The sequence below is a fragment of the Meles meles genome, chromosome 9, assembly GCF_922984935.1.
Source record: "Meles meles chromosome 9, mMelMel3.1 paternal haplotype, whole genome shotgun sequence".
Lineage (NCBI taxonomy): Eukaryota > Metazoa > Chordata > Mammalia > Carnivora > Mustelidae > Meles > Meles meles.
This window is the reverse complement of record NC_060074.1, coordinates 97,114,999-97,138,056: the sequence shown is the minus strand read 5'-3', so window position 1 is coordinate 97,138,056 and position 23,058 is coordinate 97,114,999. Positions and strand designations below refer to the sequence as shown.

The window sequence follows — 23,058 nt, the reverse complement described above, 5'->3', positions numbered from 1 at the left end:
CCAAGGCCGCTGGACACGCCAGCCTGGTGGAAGGACCACGGCTCCTCCTCACTTCGCACTGCTCCCACAGACTGAGAAAGCACACTCCATGCTGCAGTGGGCTTGGCTCCCTGGGCACTGGCTCCGAGCACCCTGGAGATACGGGGGGTACTGACACTCTTCTAACACCTATCTCCCAGCAGGCAAATCACTGCAGAATTTCCCCCAACATCACAGGTGAAAGATTCTGGGAAAGGGTTCTTTTCTGTGTCTGGCTCTCAATGGGATGCTTCTACCTGAGGTTCAGGGCTGAGCACGGGGCTCCATAAGGGTTCTGGGAATCTGCTAACACTTCAAAATTGTATACAAAATTCAATGCTCTTGTTTGAATGAATGAGCAAATGCGTGAGGGACAGAGACAGAAGAAAGGGGAGGAAGGAGGGGTGTGTGGGGGTGTATGGGGGGGTGTGCACGCACAAACACACACACCCATTTTTCTGGAGAGGTTGTCCGTACCTTTTTCAAAGGATTCTGAAAACAATCTACGACCTCCAAAACATTTAAGGTCTCACAGCAAAGGGAAGAAGTGGATTTGGGAACAGGAACACATGCCCTGAGGCACAGGAAACCCCAAAGCTACAGAGGAGGATGCTGGAGCTCCCCAGCTGAGTCACTGTACCACGTCACACTTTCAGTCTGGAAAACTACAAGCACTAGCACTCTCTGGAAGGAATGTGGGGAAACTTCACCCAAGTTTTCGACACGCCTAGCCTGTAAAACATTTGAGACCCAGTTTCTCCTACCAGTTCCCATCAGAAGCAGGTTTAGGAGTCAGGTTACCCCTCATGGGGCTACAGACTGACTTGTCTAGTGCCAGCAACCCCAGCTCTAACCCCCAACACCTCTGCCTGCACCAGCCAATGCTCCTTCACTCCAGTGTGCACCCACTTTCACACCTACAACCTTGAGGGAGAAAAACAGGTTAAGACCCCCTCAAACAATCTCTCAACCAGGTGTGGAAAATGAGGTCCCCCAATCTGTTCTGGAGACCTGTGGAGCATCATTGCTGTTACTTCCACAAAATTATGATTTTATTATGGAAGCTATTGCCATAAAAGATTTATCTGTCATGCTAAGCTCTCAGCTGTTAACCACCCTCTGAATGGCGAGCCCAGGGTGAGATTCATGGGCTCAGGAAAAAAACGTGCAAAACTTCATAAAAGTACATTTCAGGTTACTTACTGCAAACCCAAAAGCAGAGGCGCTGTACCTCATAACGGAGACAGCTAAAAAGAAAGAAAATAGTATTCAGAATATTTTAAGACCTCATGGATATTTTCTCTCATTTCTGAGTATATTAGTACAGTTGGTAGGGACTTTTAAACATCCCTGGGAAAGTTCCCAGAGAATTAAGTTAAAAATTAACTGTACTTGCAATACCTATGAACTAAAACAGGTAAAGAGTGAAATGAAAACGTTGTGGACTCCACTGGCCACAGCGTCCCTTCCCACCGTGTCCTCAAGCACCACAGGGCCAGCTTCAGAATGAAAATGCCAAAGCACTTATCAATCAAATGACTACTAAGACTTAAAGAATTTAGCAACAGGGAACAGAGAGCTGGGAATCACATGAAGCTATCAGAGCAAAAGTGAGACCATCCACACTGTTCCCATCACAAGGTAATTACTGGGGGGTATCTACATGCACACACCACTGCTAACACAGTTGAGAGAAATCGCTCCCTATCAGAGCTTAAAATTCAGTGTAGGTAGGCCTCAAGGATATGGTTTAGAAAAAGCAACAGCAAATGACCTTAAACAAGAGATGTCTACAAATATAGATCGAACAGTTCTAATTAAAACATTTCCTCATATTCAAAAATCTACCTACCTTTTTTGGGAAAGTTAACTGAGCAGCGCATTTGCCTAATTCTGTGATCTGTTCTGTGCCAAAGCAATGCCCAGCTTCAAAGATTGTTCTCCGTTTGCGTTAATAAAGGCAGATCTCCAAACAAAAGCCATATTATCCAGCATATGTCCACCCTCCAACAAAGAATGAAACCCTAACCAATGGGTTGGCAAAGCTTTGAAGCTGATCGTCCCAGGCACAGGTATGACCACTGGCTGACTCGTGGAGTAAGTGAGGTGTGGGTGTGGGTCATGGAGGTCAGTACCCATTTGGACACCCCACTCAGAACAATCCATGTCCTTTCTCTGGGACCCATTCTCTGCCCTACCCATAACATCCACAAATGGGCCCTGGACAGCCATGTTTTACCTTGGACCCCTGCCCCAGCCCTAAAAGGGCCACATGACTCAATGTGAACCAAGCATATTTATTTCAATTCTGTGAATAAGGAACTGAGACTAAGAGTCTAATTGGTTCATTAATGTTGTTAGAATTGAAACCTATGAACATGGAAGTGGAGTTGGCCATCATTTGCTATAAACACTGAGGAGCAGAGAGACAAGCATAGGGTAAATACAACTCTTGGGCAAGGGAAACAATGGCTTCTTAACATTTCCAAGCCCTTCCTGGGAGTCAGCTATATTCCAGTCCTTGGGTTGTTGTAAGGCAAATGCAATTCATTAAATTCCTGCCCATTTTTGCAAACAGTTGTTCCAGTTATCCCTGCTGTTGTTCTTATGGGCAGGAGGAGGGAGAAGGGCAGAAGCCGCGATATAGAGAGATGGGCTGTTGCTTTCATGGCAACACAACCGTGGTGGTGCAGAGGGGCACCAGATCCTCCCAGAGAACTCAACTCACAGGCCATGTTGACATGGCCAAAAAGGCAGGAGGTCCTCTGAAGAGTTGCCCTGAGCACCAAGATAAACTAGAGGACACTGGGCCTGGTTTGCCCTAAATACTCAGTAACTTGTTAATTAAGCTTCATAAAATTTCACAGAAACTAGTATTGGTTTGGGTGTTTTTACGTTACAGCCTGTTAGCTGTGTGCTTTTCGTGGGTTCCTTCTTTTCCAACAGTGGAAAATTTTTAACTCCTGTTAACACCCTGCACAGACCCTCATTATGTACACCAGATAATGAAGAGCTGCCCAAGCCGGAGCTCCTGCACTATCTCTCCCTACCCCGTCCTGCCTGGGCACCATGGAAGGGAGGGCACAACTGAGAAAGCACTCCACCCACCAACCCAGAAAACCACATTGCTTCCCAAGAGGTAAACCGTTTCTTCAAAAAGCTTTAATCAAATTATTAAAAAAGAAAAATAAAATAAAAATCTTGACTCAGTTACTCAGTAATACCAGACATTTTCACAGTGGACTACAGATTTCAAAGAGGTGTACACCTCCTTGATTACACTGAGAAACACAAGGAACTTTCTCTGGAATCCAACAAAGGACATGGCCATAAATGGTGGATTTCCCTGACTCAGATGGAATCAGTGTCTATGATTTCAAACCCTCTCAGAATTACATGGAAAGTTTTGCTTGAGTGATTCAAGCCTGCCCAGTGGATGAATAGCTTAGAGCACAAGTGGAATATTAATATTGTTCTATCCTCCACGCACCAAGGAAAATGTGGACAAGAGGACTCCAGGTTAACCCAGAGTCCTTCACAGAAGGGAAGGACTAACACGTATCATTTACTTATAAATTGCCTCTATTCAATCTCCTTGATGGGATGGGAAAGGAGAAAATGCTAAAAATTGCATGGGGAATCCAGGGTGCACTGAAGGGCCCTCCATGAGGCCTTGGCTTGAATAGCTTCCCTTTGTGAGCGGTTCCCACTTGGAGAACAGCAGGCCTAGGCCAGGATGACCCACCAAGGGAGGGACTACAAGGCAAGTGGCTTCTGAGCCACAGACATACTTGGCTGAGGGTAACTGAAAGCCACCAGCCATCCAATAAAAGTCTAGCAGTGCCTTCAAGGCAGGTGCACATTCCACAGTGGATGACAGATAAGAACACTTTTGACCTTGGAATTATGCCGCCAGCTGTCAAGGTGCACGGAGAGACCTGCAAGGGGGCAGCCATGAAGTGGAGCTCTCTTATCAAGATTGCTCTGGGTCAAGGCCACAGCTACTGAGCTGAAGGAAATGAAGCCTCCATGGCCATCAGCTGGCAGTGCAGGGCCTGTCTGACAAACGCCACCACTGCTCTGGAATGGAGTGCCCAACTGTCAAAAGCCTCCAAAGTCATCCGGAGAGCATGGCTATCAGAACCCGCTCAGAAAATTTTCAAGAACTCTCCTCCTCCTCCGATAAGAACTTGTCTCTACTTGCTTCTATTTTAAACATGGACTCCAGGAGCCAGTGTCCACCAACAGCCCACGAGGCATGCAATTACAGGCCATGGGAGCCTCACTCCCAGGGAGCTGAGGCCGGGGATCCCCCTCCTCATGGCCCTCTCCCTTTCCACAGTGAGAGTGGCAGCAGACTGACATCTGATTAAACTGGCCTCACACATACAAAAATGCATGCTTTGGCTATGGGACTGGGCGCCTTCATGTTTTGGGCTCTTTCGCTCCCCTACTAAGGCACAGAGTCCCTAAAATGTTCCTAAATAAAATGAAGATCTGCAGTTTGGGGGCCTTCCCAGCATCCATCCCCCATTTAGACAAAAGCACCCTGAGCCTCCTCTGGAGAGAGCTACCTCCCCGACCCTCAGAGGTTGTGGTTTGGGTGGGATGACATCATCACCCCCACTCTCCTATATCCTTATGCTACAGCCTGAGTGAAAGATTCAAGGGTGCCACAATTCAATGTGAGCCAGTGAGAACCTGTCCTGAGTTTCTGCTAAAAATATTGGGAAGGGGATATCTTTCTACTGGACAGTTGGTGGCATGAAAACAGGAGCTACAAGTAGCCGTTTGCATTAAATGGGGAGAAGCTGCCTCACAATGAAGCCAGCACAGAGGCAAGCATAGATGAAGATGAGAGACACAAATCAGACCAATGATAACGTGGACCGAACCCCTGGAACCAGGCCTACCTGCAGTCTACCCCTATATTGTTCAAATACATCAAAGAATAATTTCCTTTACTTTGCTCAAAACAGTTTGAGTTGAGTTCATATACTTGCAGCCATGAGTCTTAATACAATTTACCTTGTCGAAAAAGTAATGCCATGTCCAAAAATCTCTTTCAATGCTTAAGAAATGGAAAAACACTTTATACACAAAAGGTTCATAGAAGGTTTATGTAATTTAAATTGGCAAAGCACTGAATGCAAGTCACATGTCCAGCAGTAGGGTGATGATTGAAGTCCAGTCCATTAAAAAAAACAAGCTGTATGTAAGATATTTCCAAGTGTTGACCAAAAGTATGTTTAGTCAGTGCTTATGCAAGCTCGTGAATGAGAACAATGATAGTGATAAACACACAGGTAGTAAGATTAACACCATCAGAATGGGGTGCCATGGAAAAGGAGGGGACCGGGTCAGAAGGGATTCTGGCTAGCATAGGTGTGAACTTCATGGGGAGGTCAGCGGAGGTTTCACTGAGTAGACGACATTTGAGCAAAGACTTGGAGGAGGTGAGGGAGTGAGCCATGCAGTCACCTAGAGGAAACACCTTCCAGATCATGGGAATGGTCAGTGCAAAGACCCTGAGATGAAATGCCTGGCCTGTGTGAGGCCATTATGTCTGAAGCAAAAAGGAGCAAGATGAAAGTTATGTGACATAACAGATTTCCTTGGTGCTTGAGCAAAAAAATGAGGTAGAAAAGAGCAAGATACAAGAGAATACATGTGATATAACTAGCTTTACAGTACAACCGTCTTTTTAAAATGCATTGTAAACAACTTGAAAAAAAACAAAACTCAAATGGTAATAGTAGTCAGTCTGTGGTGGGTAGGGATATTTGAGAGAATTTATTTCTAGTTTTTGTGTATTTTCCACATTTCCTACAGCCACCATACATGACCATTCAAACCAGAAGAAAGAATTCCACTTTATTTGGCGGGGGGGGGAATTCACCAACTCCTCACAACATAGCCAGAGGTTTCCAACAGAATAGCAGAAATCAGATTCAGGACACCCTTCGGGGTGTAGGCTGCAGTGCTGCTGGTAACAGGAGCGCACACTATCCTCCATGTCTTTATGATGGCCCAGTTTCTGAAATCCAGCTCTCTGAGCCAGATCACCTCCATGAGCGGGTCACTAACGCCACAGAGGCACACAGGAGGGCCAGGCAAGCCAGGGGTGGCACAGAAGCAAAATGTCCCTCTCTGTATAAGGGCCCTCCCGCCTCCCAGGTTTTTGCTTGTCCTACACTCTACTTTCATTTACGTGTCAAGGGAGTAGTACCAGCGACGGTCCCAGAAGCACACACACAACAGAAGTCTTAAATAAATATTTATACAGGTCCGGTTCAAGACCAGACCTTCTTCAAGTCAGACTCAGGCCAGAAAGCCCATCAGCTGGAAACTGAAATTCAAACAGAAAGACAGCTGGAAAATGAAGTGGACCCAGGCAACCCATTGTCAGGACAAAGCCGAATGCAAATCACGCAGCTGAGTAAGCAGCAAGCTTTGAGGGAGGGTTGGGGAGGTCTGAAGGGCCTTGGAAATGCACAGAATGGGAGAGAGCCAGCAAGGCGACTTTGGTCCCCTGGAGCCGAGGCCCTCGACAACGTCAAACAAAGAATGCCATTTCAATTGCAGGCGAGATTTATAGCAACAATGAGGTCCCATCTGTCATTCTCTCCTAAGTAAGGCAATAATTATCTCGAGCCTTAGCACTCTTTAGCAATACCCCAGGCCCCATAACACCTCCAAGATGCTAAATTATGTGGCCAGTAAAGCTCCGTTAATAAATCAATCCCACTCTAATTAGACCACCTCTGTCAGTCAGACGCCTGGCAACCGCCTCGCCCACAGCCGGGTCACTAACCCAACTTGAGAAGCCTTCTTTCCGTCACCATCTCCATCAGGCTTGCGGCAGCCTAGATAGAAGAGGCGGAGCTAAGAGGGGTCAAAATTAGCTGGTTTGTGTTCAACTCGCTTCAACAGAACATCCGGTAAATTCTAGACTCTCTCCCACTCAAACAGATTATACTTCAATAATCTGGGATAGGATGCTGACTGGATTCAGTCATCACTGCAGGAAAAAAGGAGAAGCAGTTTGAAAAAGAAATCAAAACAGCTTCGGCCGCTAGACTCCTCACCCTCCGCTGCAGCACAGTGACCGGACTTCGCATTTTATTGGTCTAGACCAGAATTTGCCAAAGGGCCACCTGAGGATAAAATTTCCAAGTTTTTGTTTGGCCTACACAGTGCTCTTCTAATATCAGAGTTGGTGACCACCATTTTTAAATCAGGAGACTTCACAAATTAAAACAAAGAAGAAGTACATCTGGGGGGCTGGCATCTCTGGAAAAGCTGAGATCTGCTGGCATGGAGCCGTCCCTTTCTCCCAGCGGGGCCGATGCTGCTTCTGGCCGAGCATGCCCCATTGGCCCCCTGCCTCTCCTGCAGCATTGGCCCCCCAGCTGGCCTCCCTCCCGTCTGGGCTCTAGCTGACCCAGGAGGCTCGAGTTTGGGACTTTAGATGCAGCCCATGAGCAGTGGAAGGGGAAGGACAGTAGCTTCATCTCTGTATCTGCAGTTCTCAGCAAAACGCCTGTCAAACAGTCACTGTGCTGCGTGGACGGTAGCCTCCCATGTTTTCAACTCTGAGGTCTGGCACTCAGCAAATTACAATTAGTTTAACATGGGCCAGGTTCTCAAAACCTGTATCATTCTTGGAGAGTTTCTACAGAACCAAGAGCCATTAGTTAGTCCCAGGCAGAATAGAGATGCCGCCCACCCACCCTCCCAGGTTCCTCCACCCTGCAGGGAAGCAAACCCTCACCAAGACCCCAGCCCTGACTACCCAACTATTATGAATGTTTATGGACTATCTTCAGTCAGGTTAAAAGATCTACCCTCACTCGTTGGTACACTGACTCTAAAGACCTCACTGGGCCAGAGTTCACCGAAGGAGCATGGTTCCTGCTACATGTCCATTACATATTTTCATCAAAGGTAACTTTACTCCTCCCTGTGCTATGGTTCCCTGTGACACCAGCACAACTCTGCCTGTAGGGCAGCAGGTGTGGCTGGGCAGCCTCAGACTATGCCCAGCTCCTATCCTACAACCCACCCTGTCCAGACCAACATGAGCAGCCTGAGCTCACCAATCTTTCATTCGACAAATGTTTGTGGAGCATCTGTTACATGCCACATGCTACCGTGTTGAGCTGGGGGTACCACGGTTACTTGCTCAACAATCTGATGAAATTTGCCTCTGAAATCCCTAACTATCCCTTAATCACAGAACACTATTTTTGCCTAGTAAATAAAGCATTCATTCACTGGAAAACAGAGATGGGGCAATTTTCATAATACAGAACCCTCAGTTTGTCTTCTCTAGCCTTCTGAATGTAGTAGCTGGGAACGCTAAGCCTGAATGCTCACTTTCAGCGCATTCTTTCTAACTTGGCTCAGTACCTCTCCTCTGCCACCCCAAACCCCCAGCCCTACTGCCCTCACCTTGCGCCATCCAGAAATGATCCTTGTCTTCCCCAGCCAGCTTATGAAAACCTTAAGTCAGGGTTACACTGTATTCAACTCTCTATTCCCAGCGCCTGTGAAAGCACCAGCACATAGTTGGTGCTCAGTAATTTCTTACTGAGCAATAAACGCTTGAGCAATCTCTAAACCTAACAGTAGTGTCTGATTTTTATTGAACATGCAATGAATAATTCATGCCAGAATCAAAAGCTAACGTTCTGCGTAATGAGAGCTGGCAGTGGTGTGAATGTTGCCCCCTAAGGTCATCCTTTGTCAGATCACTAAGACAGCCCTTCATCGGACACCTCTGACACCATACCGCACAATGGACCTCTTTGGCTTAAAGAGTTGCTAAAGAAACTTTTTAAAAAACAGAACATCATGAGGAAAAGGAATACAATGAATAAGACTTCAAAGACTGGGTTTAAAGAAATGGTGCTGAATAAATATTTACTCACTGGAGCTGAATCAAAGTCATTAGAAGACCATCAGCATTATTACTTGAAGAATAAAAGCCAAACCTGGTAGAATAAAGACCTTTTCTCCCCTCCCTTCTTATCACTCTCCTCTATAAAACCCACCAAAGCAATGAGAAGCATGGGACACTAGAGAAAGAATATAATGATCAAAGAAACTAACAAATGGTCAACCTCAAACCCCTAATTTTATAAAGAAAATCTACAAGTACACTAAAATTTACCTTACACTGAGGGAGATGTTGACAGCTGATAACACACTTGAATCAGACCTTAGGCAGAGTGCTCAGAGGCCTCCACTGATGCTCCTCTCATCTCTTGATGACGTCATCCCACACAATTACCCTTTACAGGCACAACAAGTTTGGGAGTAGCAGCACCCACAGCCGAACTCTTTCCTCAGAATCCACACACTAGAGAGCAAGGGAGGCGAAACCAAGGACGTGCTCAGACAGCCACAGGTATAAGAGTCAGGCAGCGGGAAAATCAACGGCATTTTCAATGAGAAGAGCAGAGCTTGTCCGGCCAACCGTGCCATTTTCTCTTGCTCAAAAGGAAGCGAGGTGCTCACTGAAGTAGACTATTGAGATCAGAGGTAAAGTGCCCTGAGGAAAGATAATCAAATTAAAGCTGCATGCTGCTCCTTTCAGGCCCCCATGTCTCCCTAAAGCCCTGATATTTGAACAGTGAGGTACTGGCAAACTGGCAGACAGAAGCAGGGAGCCAAAGAGAACTTTAGGTGCAGTCAGCAAACCAGGACCACCAGGCACGAAGTCATTACCCAAGCACCAGTTATTTCTACAGTGGCCACCAACAGTGAGAAAATGCAATTTTAACAAGATACCGTTTTGAACAGAAAGGATCAAATACCTAGAAATAAATGAATGAAAAATGTGTAAGACCTCTACCTAGAAACACAATAAAACATTGTTGAGAGAAATTAAAGAAGACCAAACATATGGAGGGATATACAATGTTCATGGGTGAAAAGAGTTGATATTAGCAACCAAAATTCTAGCAGGCTTTTTGTGAGAGAGTAAGATTATTCTTGAGTTTAAGTGGAATGTGAAGAGTCAAGAGTAGCTAATACTGAACAAAAACCCCCCAAAAACCTGGAAGACAGTCATCACCAGGTATCAAGATTTATTTTAGAGTTTCAATAACTGAGACAGAATAGTACTGGCCTAAGGATAAACAAAAAGACCACAGAACAAAATCAGATCCACACATAGATGGTCACTTGATGTCTAGCAAAGGCACACCTGAAGAACACGGGGGGAAAGGTCTTTTCAAGAAATGGTACTGGGACATTGACCCTACCTCATACCATACACAAACAAACAACTGGGAATGAGCTGTAGGTACATATGATAAGTACAAAATAACCCAGTAGATACCTGAAATATAATACGGGAGAGTATCTTCATATTCTTAGAGAAAGAAAAAGATTTCTTAAACAGGATATAAAAGCATTAATCATAAAGGGGAATATCAGTAAATTAAACTACATTAAAAGACCCCATTGAAAGAGCAAAACAGCAAGCCATGGAGAGGAAAGATATTTACAATACTAACAACTACCAGTGGACTGTATGCAGAATATATAAAGAAGCCTTCCAAATCAGTAAGAGGAAAACAACCCAAAAGGAATATGGGCAAAGTGTTAACAAGCTTCTTGTGAAAAATGATACACAAATGACCAAGAAATATGAAAATATGCTCAACTTCATTAACAAGCAGGGAAAACAAAATGAAAATCACAGAGAGATACCACTGTACAAGAAAAAAGGCTGACCATTTCAAATGTTACTAAGGATGTATTTCAACTCTTAAAACTGCTAGTGGAAGTGTAAATAGCTTTAGAAAACTGGTTGCCAATATCTATAAAAGAATTATCATATTCTATAACCCAGCCATTCCTCTCCTAGTTACATATCCCAAAGAAATGCATACATACAAATACAAGAAGACACTTAGAACCATTTAGAGCAGCATAATTTGGACATGTTTAATAACTGTCACAACTGGAAACAATCCAAATGTTCAACAGTAGCGTGGATAAATTGGTGGTATCTTCATCCAATGGAATACCATACAACAGTGACAATAAGTTATAGCTATGTGTAATTAATGTATGAATCACAACAAATAATGGTAAAGGGAAAGGAAGGAAAACAAAGCATTCGCTGAACAGATTATCTATTTATGATTCTGTTAAACAACATCTGAGAAGAGACCAAGCAATGCAGGGTGGTAGAATTCAGGATATGGTTACCTCTGGAGAAGGGAGGAGTGAGTGGGAGGGGAGAGGAGAAGGGCTTCTCAAGTGAAAAGGTGAGTGACTATGAGTGGTGGTTACATATGTATGTTCATTTTGTGAAAATTCATTAAACTAAAATCTTGATCTGTGCATTCTTCTGGATGTCTACTATACCTTAATTTTTTTTAAGAATAGTTAGAAATCAGCATTAAAAAAAAAAAAACAAACCCAAGAGCCTAAAATCCAAGAAAAGATACGAACTAGCAATTTCAGAAAAAGAATCTGAAACAGTGATGAGGGCAAAATTCATTAAAAGAAAACTTCCGAGTCAGTTAAGCATCTGGCTCTCCAGTTTCAGTTCCGGTCATGATCTCCAGGTTGTGGGACTGAGACCCCTGTCAGGCTCTGTGCTCAGCAGGGAGCCTGCTTAAAGATTCTCTCCCTGGCCCCTCCTCCCCTCTAAAATAAATAAATAAATCTTTTTTAAAAAGAGAAAGAAAACATCAGTTCTATTTCACCTCTCAGAATGGCAAAAATAAAAGAACTTTTTAAATGCCAAGTGTTGGTGAGGGTTAGTGAGGGGATACAAGTCCTCTTATTCAGTGCCAGTGGGAAAACCTCTTCGATGGTAAACTTGGAATTTTTTTTTTTAATATTTATTTGACAGAGAGAAATCACAACTAGGCAGAGAGGCAGGCAGAGAGAGGAGGAAGCAGGCTTCCTGCAGAGCAGAGAGCCAGATGTGGGGCTCGATCCCAGGACTCTGGGATCATGACCTGAGCTGCAGGCAGAGGCTTTAACACACTGAGCCACCCAGGCGCCCCAGAAGTGTTTAAAAAAATGTAAGACGCACATCAATTGAACCCAGCAGTTCTACCTTGAGAAACATATTCTATACTTGTCCTGGCACAGGGGCAGAAAGAATACACACAAGAGTGTATATTATAGATGTGTAACAGCAACACATTAATCATGTAGACACCCATTCATAAGTGGGTGATTGAATAAGTTATCGTACTTTCACACTATGGAATGACAGCATTAAATTCTTAAAAAGATTTGTCATGATGCAAAATGTAATGAATGACTAAAGCAAGGCAATGAACAGAGTGATTATTAAAACTTATGTGTGTGTGTACAGAAATAAATACACACATATGGAGACACAGTGTTAGGAAAGTTACACAACCTGTAGATGATGATCGCTTCAGAAGGGAACTGGGAGTGGAGGTGAGAAGAATGCGCTCAGTCCATTGCATATCCTTTCGTATGCTTTGGTTTTCTTACTCTGTAGACGTGCCTGCATGTACTTCCAAAGTGGAGATGAAGGTTCATGTCCCACGACCAAAGAAGCCTGACCACTTCAGATATGGCCACTATGAATCAGGTTATCACGTCATTGCTTGCCATCATGGGCTTAAAATGGATTTGTCCAAAAAGGGCTTGGGCAGACAGAAATCTAAGCGACTGGCATTTTAGACTACCTGGGCCTAGTCTCCAGTGAAAAATCAAATAGATCTACAATTTGCCAACATCCACAAAATAAAATAGTTGGAAATCGCCCAAAATTAAAGTCCCCATGATAACATCTTTCTCCACTTGCAACAATGTTTCCTTTCTAATTGAGCATGATGCTAATGGAGAACAAAGAGGAGGAAGAAAGAATGCAAATATTTTCTATGACACAACCATCCTGGACGTTCCCTGGGTAAATACAAAGGTCAGAAAACTTACTTTGCAGTGACTAAGTAGGTCAGGTCTCCACTCAATTACATTGCCTCATTTGTTAGGATTTGAAAATTTCTATGCTCTCTTTTATGAAGACTACTATTAATTGCATAACTTTAGCATTCTCATCACTTAAAATAACAAAACTAGACCCAAATAAGTTTTGTTATAGACTAAGGTAATTTACTCAACAAAAATGATTCATTTTGTTCAAAAACTCATGTCAAGTGATGTACTTTGGGTTAACCGAGGTCTATTATGTTCCAATAAAGTATCACCAACTTTCATTAACCTTGAGCATGAGTCGTTACAGCCTACAAAAAGGCAGAAACAAGAATAAAAGAAATTTAGAGTCTTGTTTCTAAATCAACAAATGCATTAGCTACATCCTGTGAGCTTTCTAAAGGGAGGAGAATATACAACAGCAAAGAAAAGACATCATCAGATCCATCATACAATCAATACAACTTCACAAGAGAAGCCTGGGGAACAGACGCAGGAACAGATATGGAAGATACAACCCTCCAAAGTCAAATTATAGAGACACCGTGATGTCACTAAGCCAAAGACCCAGAGAGCAGCTGGTTGCCCTGATACAAATGACCTGAACTGAGCTCTGATGGGATGTTAGAGATGGAAAGCTGTATTTTTGGCATTTTACATGAACTGGGACAATCTCCCAGTGATATTGAACTATAAATCAAAGATGAATCAGTGCTGATGCCCTCAAAAGAAAATAAAAGGAAGGAGTCATGGTTTTTCTTGATCCTATGACAATAATTCTTCTGATAGGATCAACTTTATTTACGCTCAGTGCTCATAAATAACTCATAACTAGGCATGAGGACAGTGAATTAAACACGACTGAACTCTCTGCCATGGTTGGCCCATCCAGCACAGAGTTCTTCAAAATTATTCATCAGAACACTGTAGGTTTAAGGTATACCCACACTGTTGGGATCCAACAGTGATTTTCACCTGCCTTCCACCTCATCTCAGTCAGAGCAACTTCGTTCTCACCTCTGTTAAGAATTAAGTTCTGTCAAAACCTAACTGCAAGGATTCAGTTAAAAACAACACTTGAAAAACACTTATATGAACCAGGACTCCCTACCCTACATCAACAAGGAGGAGATCTTCACACTACATGCAATCCTTCGTAGGTAGGACTAGTGTTCTAACTCCAATCACATTCCTAGTCCCTGGCCCAGATCCAGCCTCTCACGTCATTATTGCCCATCAGGAAAATAGGGCCATATTCTGGTCCCATACTCAAGAGATGGTCCTCAGAGATGTCCATCCACTACCACCAACCAATGGGACCCACAACACTCTACTTTGTGGATACCAAGCAACCTTTTCCTCAGATCCCCACACACACATGCGCAAGACAGCTGTTTTTGCTCCTTCTGCTTTCTTCTTTCTTCTGGTAAAAGAAATCTTCTTTTGGGGGCTCTTTCCCATGTCAGAGGGGAACTCTAACTTCACTGACAATGCAACACCACCACATATTGGAGAGCTGGCCCGAGAGGGAAGCTGACATGGAAGGAAGTTGAGAGGAGAGAACAGGAAGGATGCCGGAAGGAGACAAACGGAATTCTGACAACTTCACATAAGGCCATGGATCCAGCCAGGTGTATTCTGTAATATGTTCTCATTTATTTTGCTTAAACTAATATGAGGGCTTCCTATTGTTTGTGTCTGGAACACCCCTGAAGGCTACAACATACGTATGTCTCTTTCAATCTGAACACTCAATGCCAAGGCTCACATTCCTCCCCCACTCACGCTGGCTTCACTTCAAAGATAAATTAGGCATCAATTCACAGAAGGATTTCTTCAAACAATAAGCTCCCCTCAAATTATAAATAACCTCAGTCTTAAGAATCTAATTATATCAGATTCAACAACATAGGAGGACAGTAGGTAAAATATACAGCTAACCGGATAACGGGTAAAACAACACTGCCTACTTACTGTCTCACTTTGAACAGACTCTTTCTCCCTTGTGTTTATTTTCTTACAGTTGAAAGCACACATCTAATGGCCAACTAGGCAGTGGTTTGACAACAGAGCAAGGGGATTTCTGCCAGCTCACTCTCACTGGCCTTTACCATGACCTTGTCTCACGACCAGGTTAAGGGGAAAAAAGCCTAAGATACTGAAATAATTCTTACTTGGGGGAGGGTGGTGGGGGGAATCCCAAGAATTCGACTTTATAGATTTTCAGAGAGTCTAAGAGTGTCCATGTCAGAGGTCCTCAAGACCACCCCCAGGTTTGGTGATTCACCAGATGGGCTCACAGTGGTTACACCCGTGGCTGAGATTTATTACAGCAAAAGGATACAAAGCCAAATCAGGGAAGGGGAAGGGTACAAGAAGTGAAATGCAGAGGAGATAAGGCATATAAGATTTCAAGAGTCCTCTCCCAGAGAATCCAGGAAGGATGTGTTTAATTCTTCCAGCAGCAAGTTGGGACAACATGTACCAAGTGTTGTCTACCAGGGAAGCTCGTTAGAGAGTCAGCACCCAGGGATTTTATCAGGGGCTCATCACATAAGCACCTTCTGTCTGGCACATACCAAAATTCCAGATTCCCAGAAGGCAAGCAGGTGTTCAGCATAAACCACATTGCTCGTACAGAGAGTTTAGCTCAGTGAGCCACCCTTACCACTGAGAGAAAGTTTATTTATTTTTTTTAAAGATTTTTATTTATTTATTTATTTGACAGAGAGAGAGATCACAAGTAGGCAGAGAGGCAGGCAGAGAGAGAGGAGGAAGCAGGCTCCCTGCGGAGCAGAGAACCCGACGCGGGGCTCGATCCCAGGACCCTGAGATCATGACCCGAGCCGAAGGCAGCGGCTTAATCCACTGAGCCACCCAGGCGCCCCTGAGAGAAAGTTTAATAATGATGTAGAAGACTGTTAACTAGCCAAGTTCCCACATGCCACCCAGAGGCAAATCCTGCCAGCAGGCTTTTCTGAGGACAGGCAGCACACACCTGCTATGGGCCCACCTGGTCTGCACAGGACCAAAGCATAATTCCTTGCGCTAAGGTGAGAGTTGAGCCCCGAGGCAGGGAATAGCTTGCCCCAAATCACACAGCACAGCTAGAACTAGCACCCGGGTCTCCAGATTCGCAGAGAGGGGAAGACACAGTCACCCTCACGCTCAGCTTCCAAACACACGCACACACATCTTCCAGGGAAGTTCGCCGAGGAGGCTGCAAACCAGGACGACACCAAGGCAGCGGTGATTCGCAGCCCACAAACTCTCCATGGCAACATTCATTATATCCACCAGCTGCAAGTGTCACTGACGGACTGAGTACCATGTTTAAGATCCTACCACTATGCCTCCTCTCAGAAAAAGACACCTTTCCAACTCAATTTAATTTGAAAACTCCAAGCTCATTATCCCTTTAATTAAAATCATACATTTTCACTTAAAGCTAGAAGAGTCCTCAGAGGTGATCTATCAAGTCCAATATCTTTATTTAAACAGAAAAAGCACTGGGGTCCAGACAGGGAAGCAATGTCACTGAGGCCACATCATCGACCCACGCCACAGCTCTGCTCTCCCGACCCACAGGCACGTGCCTTCCTAGTGCCTCCTGCCGTCCTACCAGCCCTGGCTCAGAGCTCAGAAGTCCCTGCGCTTATAATAGGCCCTTAACTGCTTAATGATCTGAAATGTATTCGTCTTCGTGACCTGTGCAGGGAAGTCCGTATGGCCCTGCCAAAAGCCAATATTCTTCAACCAAGAGAGCTAATAAAAAGGCAGCATTGGAGTAGATTTCACAGGACATTTAGAAGCTCTATGTATGCGTTCCCTTATAAATATCCACAACTACCCAGATGTACAACACAGTGCTGAATCTGCCAAGATTCAACAAGCCCGAGATATCTCCGGCCCGTAGATGGTGCCACCGGATGGACCACCAAGGGGCCTTGCGCACCCCGTCCTGAGCAAGCCACTCACATGCCCATGACAGAACAGTATGAGACTTCTTTACGTGGCCGGGGGAAATGGAGATCGCAGGCTCCCAGCATGTTAGCATGACCACGCCACACAAAGAGAGCCAGCCACACAAAGCTCGTGAAGACCCGTCACTGCTCTTCAGAACAGCTTCTGGTTGTACACAATCCAGCAACTGGAAAAACCCAAACGAGAAGAATGTTTCCCCCGTCTCATGTGAAATCCACGTCAAATTTAAAAACTGATGAGGCGAAGGAATTCAGTCTGAAAGGTGACACTCGGGGTGTATGAGCCAAGTGGAAACCCGGTGCTTCTCATCTGGGGGCATGGTGGCCTTCCAGGGGCCATCTGCCAAGCTCTGCCGACCACGGTCTTGTCTGCTGGGGAGGGGGCACATGCTCTCAACCCCCTGTTACCAGAGGCCAGGGACGCAGCTCAGCGTCCGAGGATGCACAGGACTGCCTCCAGAACAGAAACGATCTGGCCCGAAGCATCAAAAGTGCGGAGGCTGAGGACCCCCCGCTCTCAAGAGGTAAAAGCCAATTCCTACCTGGACAAGTTGAGAATTCTGTACTGTTTGACATGTTAAGTACAACGATACATAAATTAAATTCAAACAATAAGACGGCATTAAAGTCATGATTCAGTTAACCGGAGGAGTCCAGATGCCATAAATTTTAGGGTTTTAGATTATTTCTTTCACTGTTTCAAGGCTTGTGTCCTTTTCTGCAAAACGCCAATGCTTTTTGGCTGGAATTTGGCCATCACTCTCGGGAGGGCAGTTTTGGGTCTGCCTCCATTACTGGAGCCCAGTGAGTCAAGAACCCTCCGGGGAACTTGGAGAAGGACCCACAGAGCAGAGCCTGCCCAGCCGGCCATCAGCTGTTACACCAGAGCTTACACCAGCCTTCACACCAGAGCTCAAAGTTTATATGTTTAATTACATTTCTCAGGGTTCGGAGTAAGATTTTCAAAACCATGATGAAAACACTGGTAAATCAAGAGAGCAATTATGAGTGAGAAATAAAACCCCTATTACCAAACAGTAAAGCAGCAGCAGATCCTGATAACAGGAAACAGAATAGGTGAATACAATAAAGATAAATAAGATCTATACATGGTGTGTTTATAGGAAAAAACAAAACAAAACAAAAAAAAAACAAAAAAAGCATTAAGTCAGCAAAACAGAGCCAGGGCAGACTATACCAAAAACCTAGGGAGGTGTGTTCAAATGTCACCTGCTCCAAAATTATTTCTGCCTGCCAGGGACTTTTGGTGTTCCTCAAATGTACTCCCAGAAAAATATTTAAAAACAGGAAATAAAGTGGAAAACCAATCTGCACCCAGAAAACACGGATTTAGATAAAGAAATTGTCCGAACAGCAAATGGGAGGGTGAGCTCATGAAGCAGGACTGATGTGCTTGCAGGTTTCCCAGCGGCAGGAGGAGAACAGACTGCATGACAGCTCCATTTGATGCAAAGCCCCACATACAGCTGTGCGGGCTGCTCACCGCCCAAGGGCAGGAAGCTTCAGGGAGTGCAGAAACCAGCCACTGGCCACCCAAACTGAGCACCCCAGTATGAGGAGTGCATCCACACTTGGAAAAGAGAGCTTTCTTCTACTATGCTCAAAGGTGCCCGATGGCCTAGCAGCAAATAGCCTGCACCGTGGAGAAAGAGGCAGGAACCATTCAGCAAGCAAGGTCAGCCCAAACATGTGGAGAGAAAAGAGGAATCGCAGGACTCCTGCGCATGCAGAATGAGAGGGCAGGTGTGGGGGAAGGGGAGAGAGAACATCACCTACTTGCCCTGGGTGTTTTTTTGGCATAGCTTGAATGAGAAGAATGAAGAAGGAAATGATACAGCTCAAGTCCTGCTGTCTGGGGATAACTGTATAAAGAGGCTTGGCCTGGATTTTTCACCTAAAAAATGGGACCTGGTTATATGATGTTATATATATATATATATGTATATATATATATATATAAAATTTGGAAATAAATCTACCTCAACCATGGTCAGAGCCCTCCACTCCAAACCCCCACGATTCCTGCTTCTGTTCATCCAGGAGCCAAGGTGAGAACTGCCCCCCCCTCCAAACTTGTCGGACAACTCTCCAGGGGTAAGGCTCACACCTGCCTTTATTTAAACCTTACAGCCTTTTACTGAGGGCCTTCAGCATGGGGGAGGAGGGAAAGAGAGAAGGGAGGGGGGAGGTCAGGTGCTACAGTGAACAGAACAATGCCTGCCCCTCAGCTCACATTTGGTGGGGGAGACAGACACATAGGCAGTGTTCTTGGGACTATTCCTGCCACGCCACCCTCCCTGTCATATTCCTGCAAAAGAGCTCTCTTGCCATGGGGGGCCACTGCCCAGCCCCTAGGAAGACACAATGCATTTGCTGTAGCCATCTGTCCCGGTTTGCCTGGGCTGGGGGACACAGATTTCACTGAGGAGCCTAGTTCCATTTCCAGTTTGCCAGGATTTCAACTGGTGAGCAGGAGAGAACATCCCATGTCAGAACAAGGCAAGTCTGGGGGAGACAGGTTTCCAAGCAGTTCGGAGCCTCAGGGAAATCACGAGGCTCATGGAGGGCCCTGGGACTTGCCCCCAAAGAGGCAGCCCAGGGACACAGAGGGAAAGTTCTCCGTGTAAAGAAGGATCAAGAAGGACCTTGGGTGGCGTCCATGCTTAAGAGGTGCACACAGACAGAAGAGTCAGGGAGAAAAGAAAAGGAACCACGGCAGTGGACAGACGGGAGCTGGAAGGTTGGGTGCCACAGTGTTCGAGGGAGGAATTAGCAGGGGTTGACCCTCAGCAGTGCCCACAGGGGACAAGCCCCTGAGGAAAAGGCACCTGACTGGTCAACTGAGCGGGGTGGGCAGGGACGAGGGACACAAAGTTAAAATAGAGGGGACATGAGGATTTTGAACTCCGTTGGCAATCTTAAGGACAAAGTCACGAAATATTAGGTAGGGGATTATGACCTACCTGTCAAATTTTACAAAGTGGTTTTAGTCATCCAAGAGCCTGTGACTGTTATATTTCTCACTGAGCCCTAAATTAGGATACCAAAAATGCCAGTAAGGCCTTTTTGAAGCCATGTTTTTGGGAAAGCTGCATCTTTAGTCATACGGGCTTGATCCCAGATGAGCCTAATTTTAGCTTGCAAGGTGAGCTCTCCCAATATAAAAGGCCACCCATTAAGTGGCAACCAAGAATTTTAACCTTGAACAAATGGCCCAGCAGGACTCCTTACCAATCAGGCAGAATGCCTCTCAGCGGCCAAGGTTTTCTTTTTGGGAAAGAAAGGTCTCCCACACAAACCAGCAGGGGAGGCAGATAATGGGTTAGCCACTCCAGAGCCACCCCTCAGCTTACAAAGCTGAGGGCTTAGGGCTATCAGGGGACACACCTTCTGAAAATCTAATGCATCTGCCAATATTTCAAGTCCCAAACGGACAGGGCCACCGCTCCTCTTCTGATGCATGTTTTCCTTCCTTCTCCCCTGCTATAAGTGCTGTCTGAAGATGAGAGGTGGGAACAACCCTTGAAGATCTCCTCAGTTGAGGTGTCGTTAAACAAAGATACAAGTATGTATGCCCTGCAGATATGCCGACAGGCCCCTCTTCCTAAATTTTGTAAATCCCTTCTTCTGTGCACCATCACACCGCATCCAAACGACCCAGGGTCCACAACTGTCTTATTCCTATTTGCAGACCCCTCCGTTCCAACCTTGCCCCCGTGCTAGGCAAAGACGCTGACACAAAACAGCCCTCAAAAGAGATTTCCTGAACTTAAGGCAGCTGCCTTTTTTTTTTTTTAACATTTTAGATATATATATAGGTCATCCATACATACATACACTATACGCTACAACACACCCACACCCCCCCCCACACACACACAGATATAAGCATTGGCTCCACATCAGTTTCTCTCAAAAACCAAAATCTGGGGGCACCTGGGTGACTCAGTCCATTAAGCGTCTGCCTTCAGCTCAGGTCATGATCTCAGAGTCCTGGGTTCAAGTCCTGCATTGGGCTTTCTGCTCAGCAGGGAACCTGTTTCTCCCTCTCCCTGCTGTTCTGCCTCCTTGTGTTCTCTCTATCTCCCTCTCTCTGAAATAAATAACATCTTCAAAAGAAGAAGAAAAAGAACCAAAATCTGTGTTCTTCACAGGAATCACATCATCTTTCTTCCGGATGGTCCTTTCCTTCCCTTAGGAATCCCCTGTGTTAACCAAGGCCCCCACGGGGAACAAAAGTCACCCTAGACAGTGAAGAAGAGACTTTACCTTGGAGGGCTAAAGGAGTAAAACTGGAATGGTGAGTCACCCAGGAGCAAGTGACAGTCAGAAACAGTTCCACTGACACGGTTGGAGTGACAAGGGGAGGACACAGAGGACATAGGGCCAGTGGGAGCTGGAGGCCTGGAAGAGGGGATGCCCCAGAAAGAAGTTACACAGAGCTGCTAAGCCAGAGGCTCAGAGCCCAGGCTGAGGGGAACAGCGAAGTGTCTGGACCTCTCTCCCTACCCCTGAAATCTCCTGCCCGTGTCCCCCTGGAAATCAGACCACACCCACACCAGCTGGGAGGCATTTCCCCAGCTCTGCCCCACCTGTCACTGGGAGCCACCTTGCCCAGAGTAGTTCCATCTATCCTAAATAAGAGGAAATTATGGCTTGAATGACTCTTTTACCCCTCCCGTGTTCGTACTTTGGATAATACAGTTACATTAGTTTCATGATTTAAAAATAAGAGGAAGAGACAGGATAGTTTTCAGCTGAAATGTGCAGAATTCTGGCAGTCTTCCATTAAAAGTCTTGATCACAGGATTTAGCTAGAAAAAGAAAAGTCCACAAATAGATTCCTCTCACACTATTTTGGGTTCTGGATATGCCTGTTTCAAAACGATTACTCTCACCAGAGCCAAATAGGAGACTCCAGACTTACCCACCTCAGGGAAAAAAGCAGCTGTTTGGGTTACATTAATGCCTCCACTACCCTGGTACGGCCTTTCTAGAACCAGAAAAGTAATGGGGGACATTCATGTCAGCCAATCAAATTTCCATCTTGCTACACGCATGAATTGGGAAGCATTTACCATGGCGTTAGATTTTGTATGTGTAATGTTGTATGCAGCCATTTGGAGAAGATAAATTTGATAGCGAATTAGAAAAGGCATCAGACAACACTTCCCCATGGCACAGCTAATATGAAAATACTGCACATATCCAAGATAACACTCACATGCAGCTGGGACTACTCTCCGTATGTCTTGTCCCAGTAATCTGACACACAGCCTGGCCACGGCAATTCTGATCATATAAAATCTCAAGGCCTAAATGGATTATAAGTAATTGTCTGTGTGTCCATGTGCGTGTGCACACACAGCAACAATTTCTATAGCTCAGCCAAGTGGAGCCTAACCATGTTCTAAGGGAAGAGAGTGGTTAAAAAAAAAAGACTGCTCCATTCCCCAACAACTAACTTACCATATTCCCTCCATCCCTGAATTCCCTAGCACAGAGACACGAACCTCTATCTTGGATCCATCTAGTATTTTAATAGACAATTAGGAATGGGAATAAAATGGTTCAATTATTCCTATAGGAAATCAAAAGAAGGAATATAAGTTTCCAGTGGGTACAGTGCCTGGAAGGAGCCCCAAAAAGCAGGATAGCATCAAGCCCTTCTGGAGGGAGGGGCAGTCTAGTCTACCCTTTCCACCCACTTTCCTACAGCAGCGTCAGCTGTCCTGTGACTAGCTTCCCCAGAATTGCTAGCTCCAGCTCCACTCCAGTCCATTCAGGGGCACCACTGCCTCTACAGAAGGGCAACTGGTCCCGGGTGAGGTTTCAATACAAGCATTATTGATAAATTTTCCACTTTTCCCAAAGCACACATAGTGTGGTCATAGAATTCTTTTTCAAAACTCCATTTGTTTTGTTCATACTATGAAATAAAACGGACTTAAAACCACTCCATCGTATGCCTATTTACCTATAAGTAAGAATCTGACACTGTAATTACCTCTGATAATTTTGCAGGATGATTCTTCCATGATATTTTCTTTGTCAGTAAAATCAAAGTTTCTTCCACTAAGTACTTTTTGAGGAG

The 23,058-nt window shown here is 45.1% G+C and overlaps 1 protein-coding gene across 1 annotated transcript in view; it reads right to left on the bottom strand.

Annotated features, from left to right (window-relative positions):
• Positions 1 to 23,058, bottom strand: part of TMEM163 (transmembrane protein 163) — a 220,315-nt gene that overhangs the window by 85,456 nt on the left and 111,801 nt on the right. Inside the window, exon 3 of the mRNA XM_046018619.1 lies at positions 1,222 to 1,265. Within this exon, the coding sequence (XP_045874575.1) occupies positions 1,222 to 1,265 (44 nt within the window). The remainder of the gene's footprint in view (positions 1 to 1,221; positions 1,266 to 23,058) is intronic.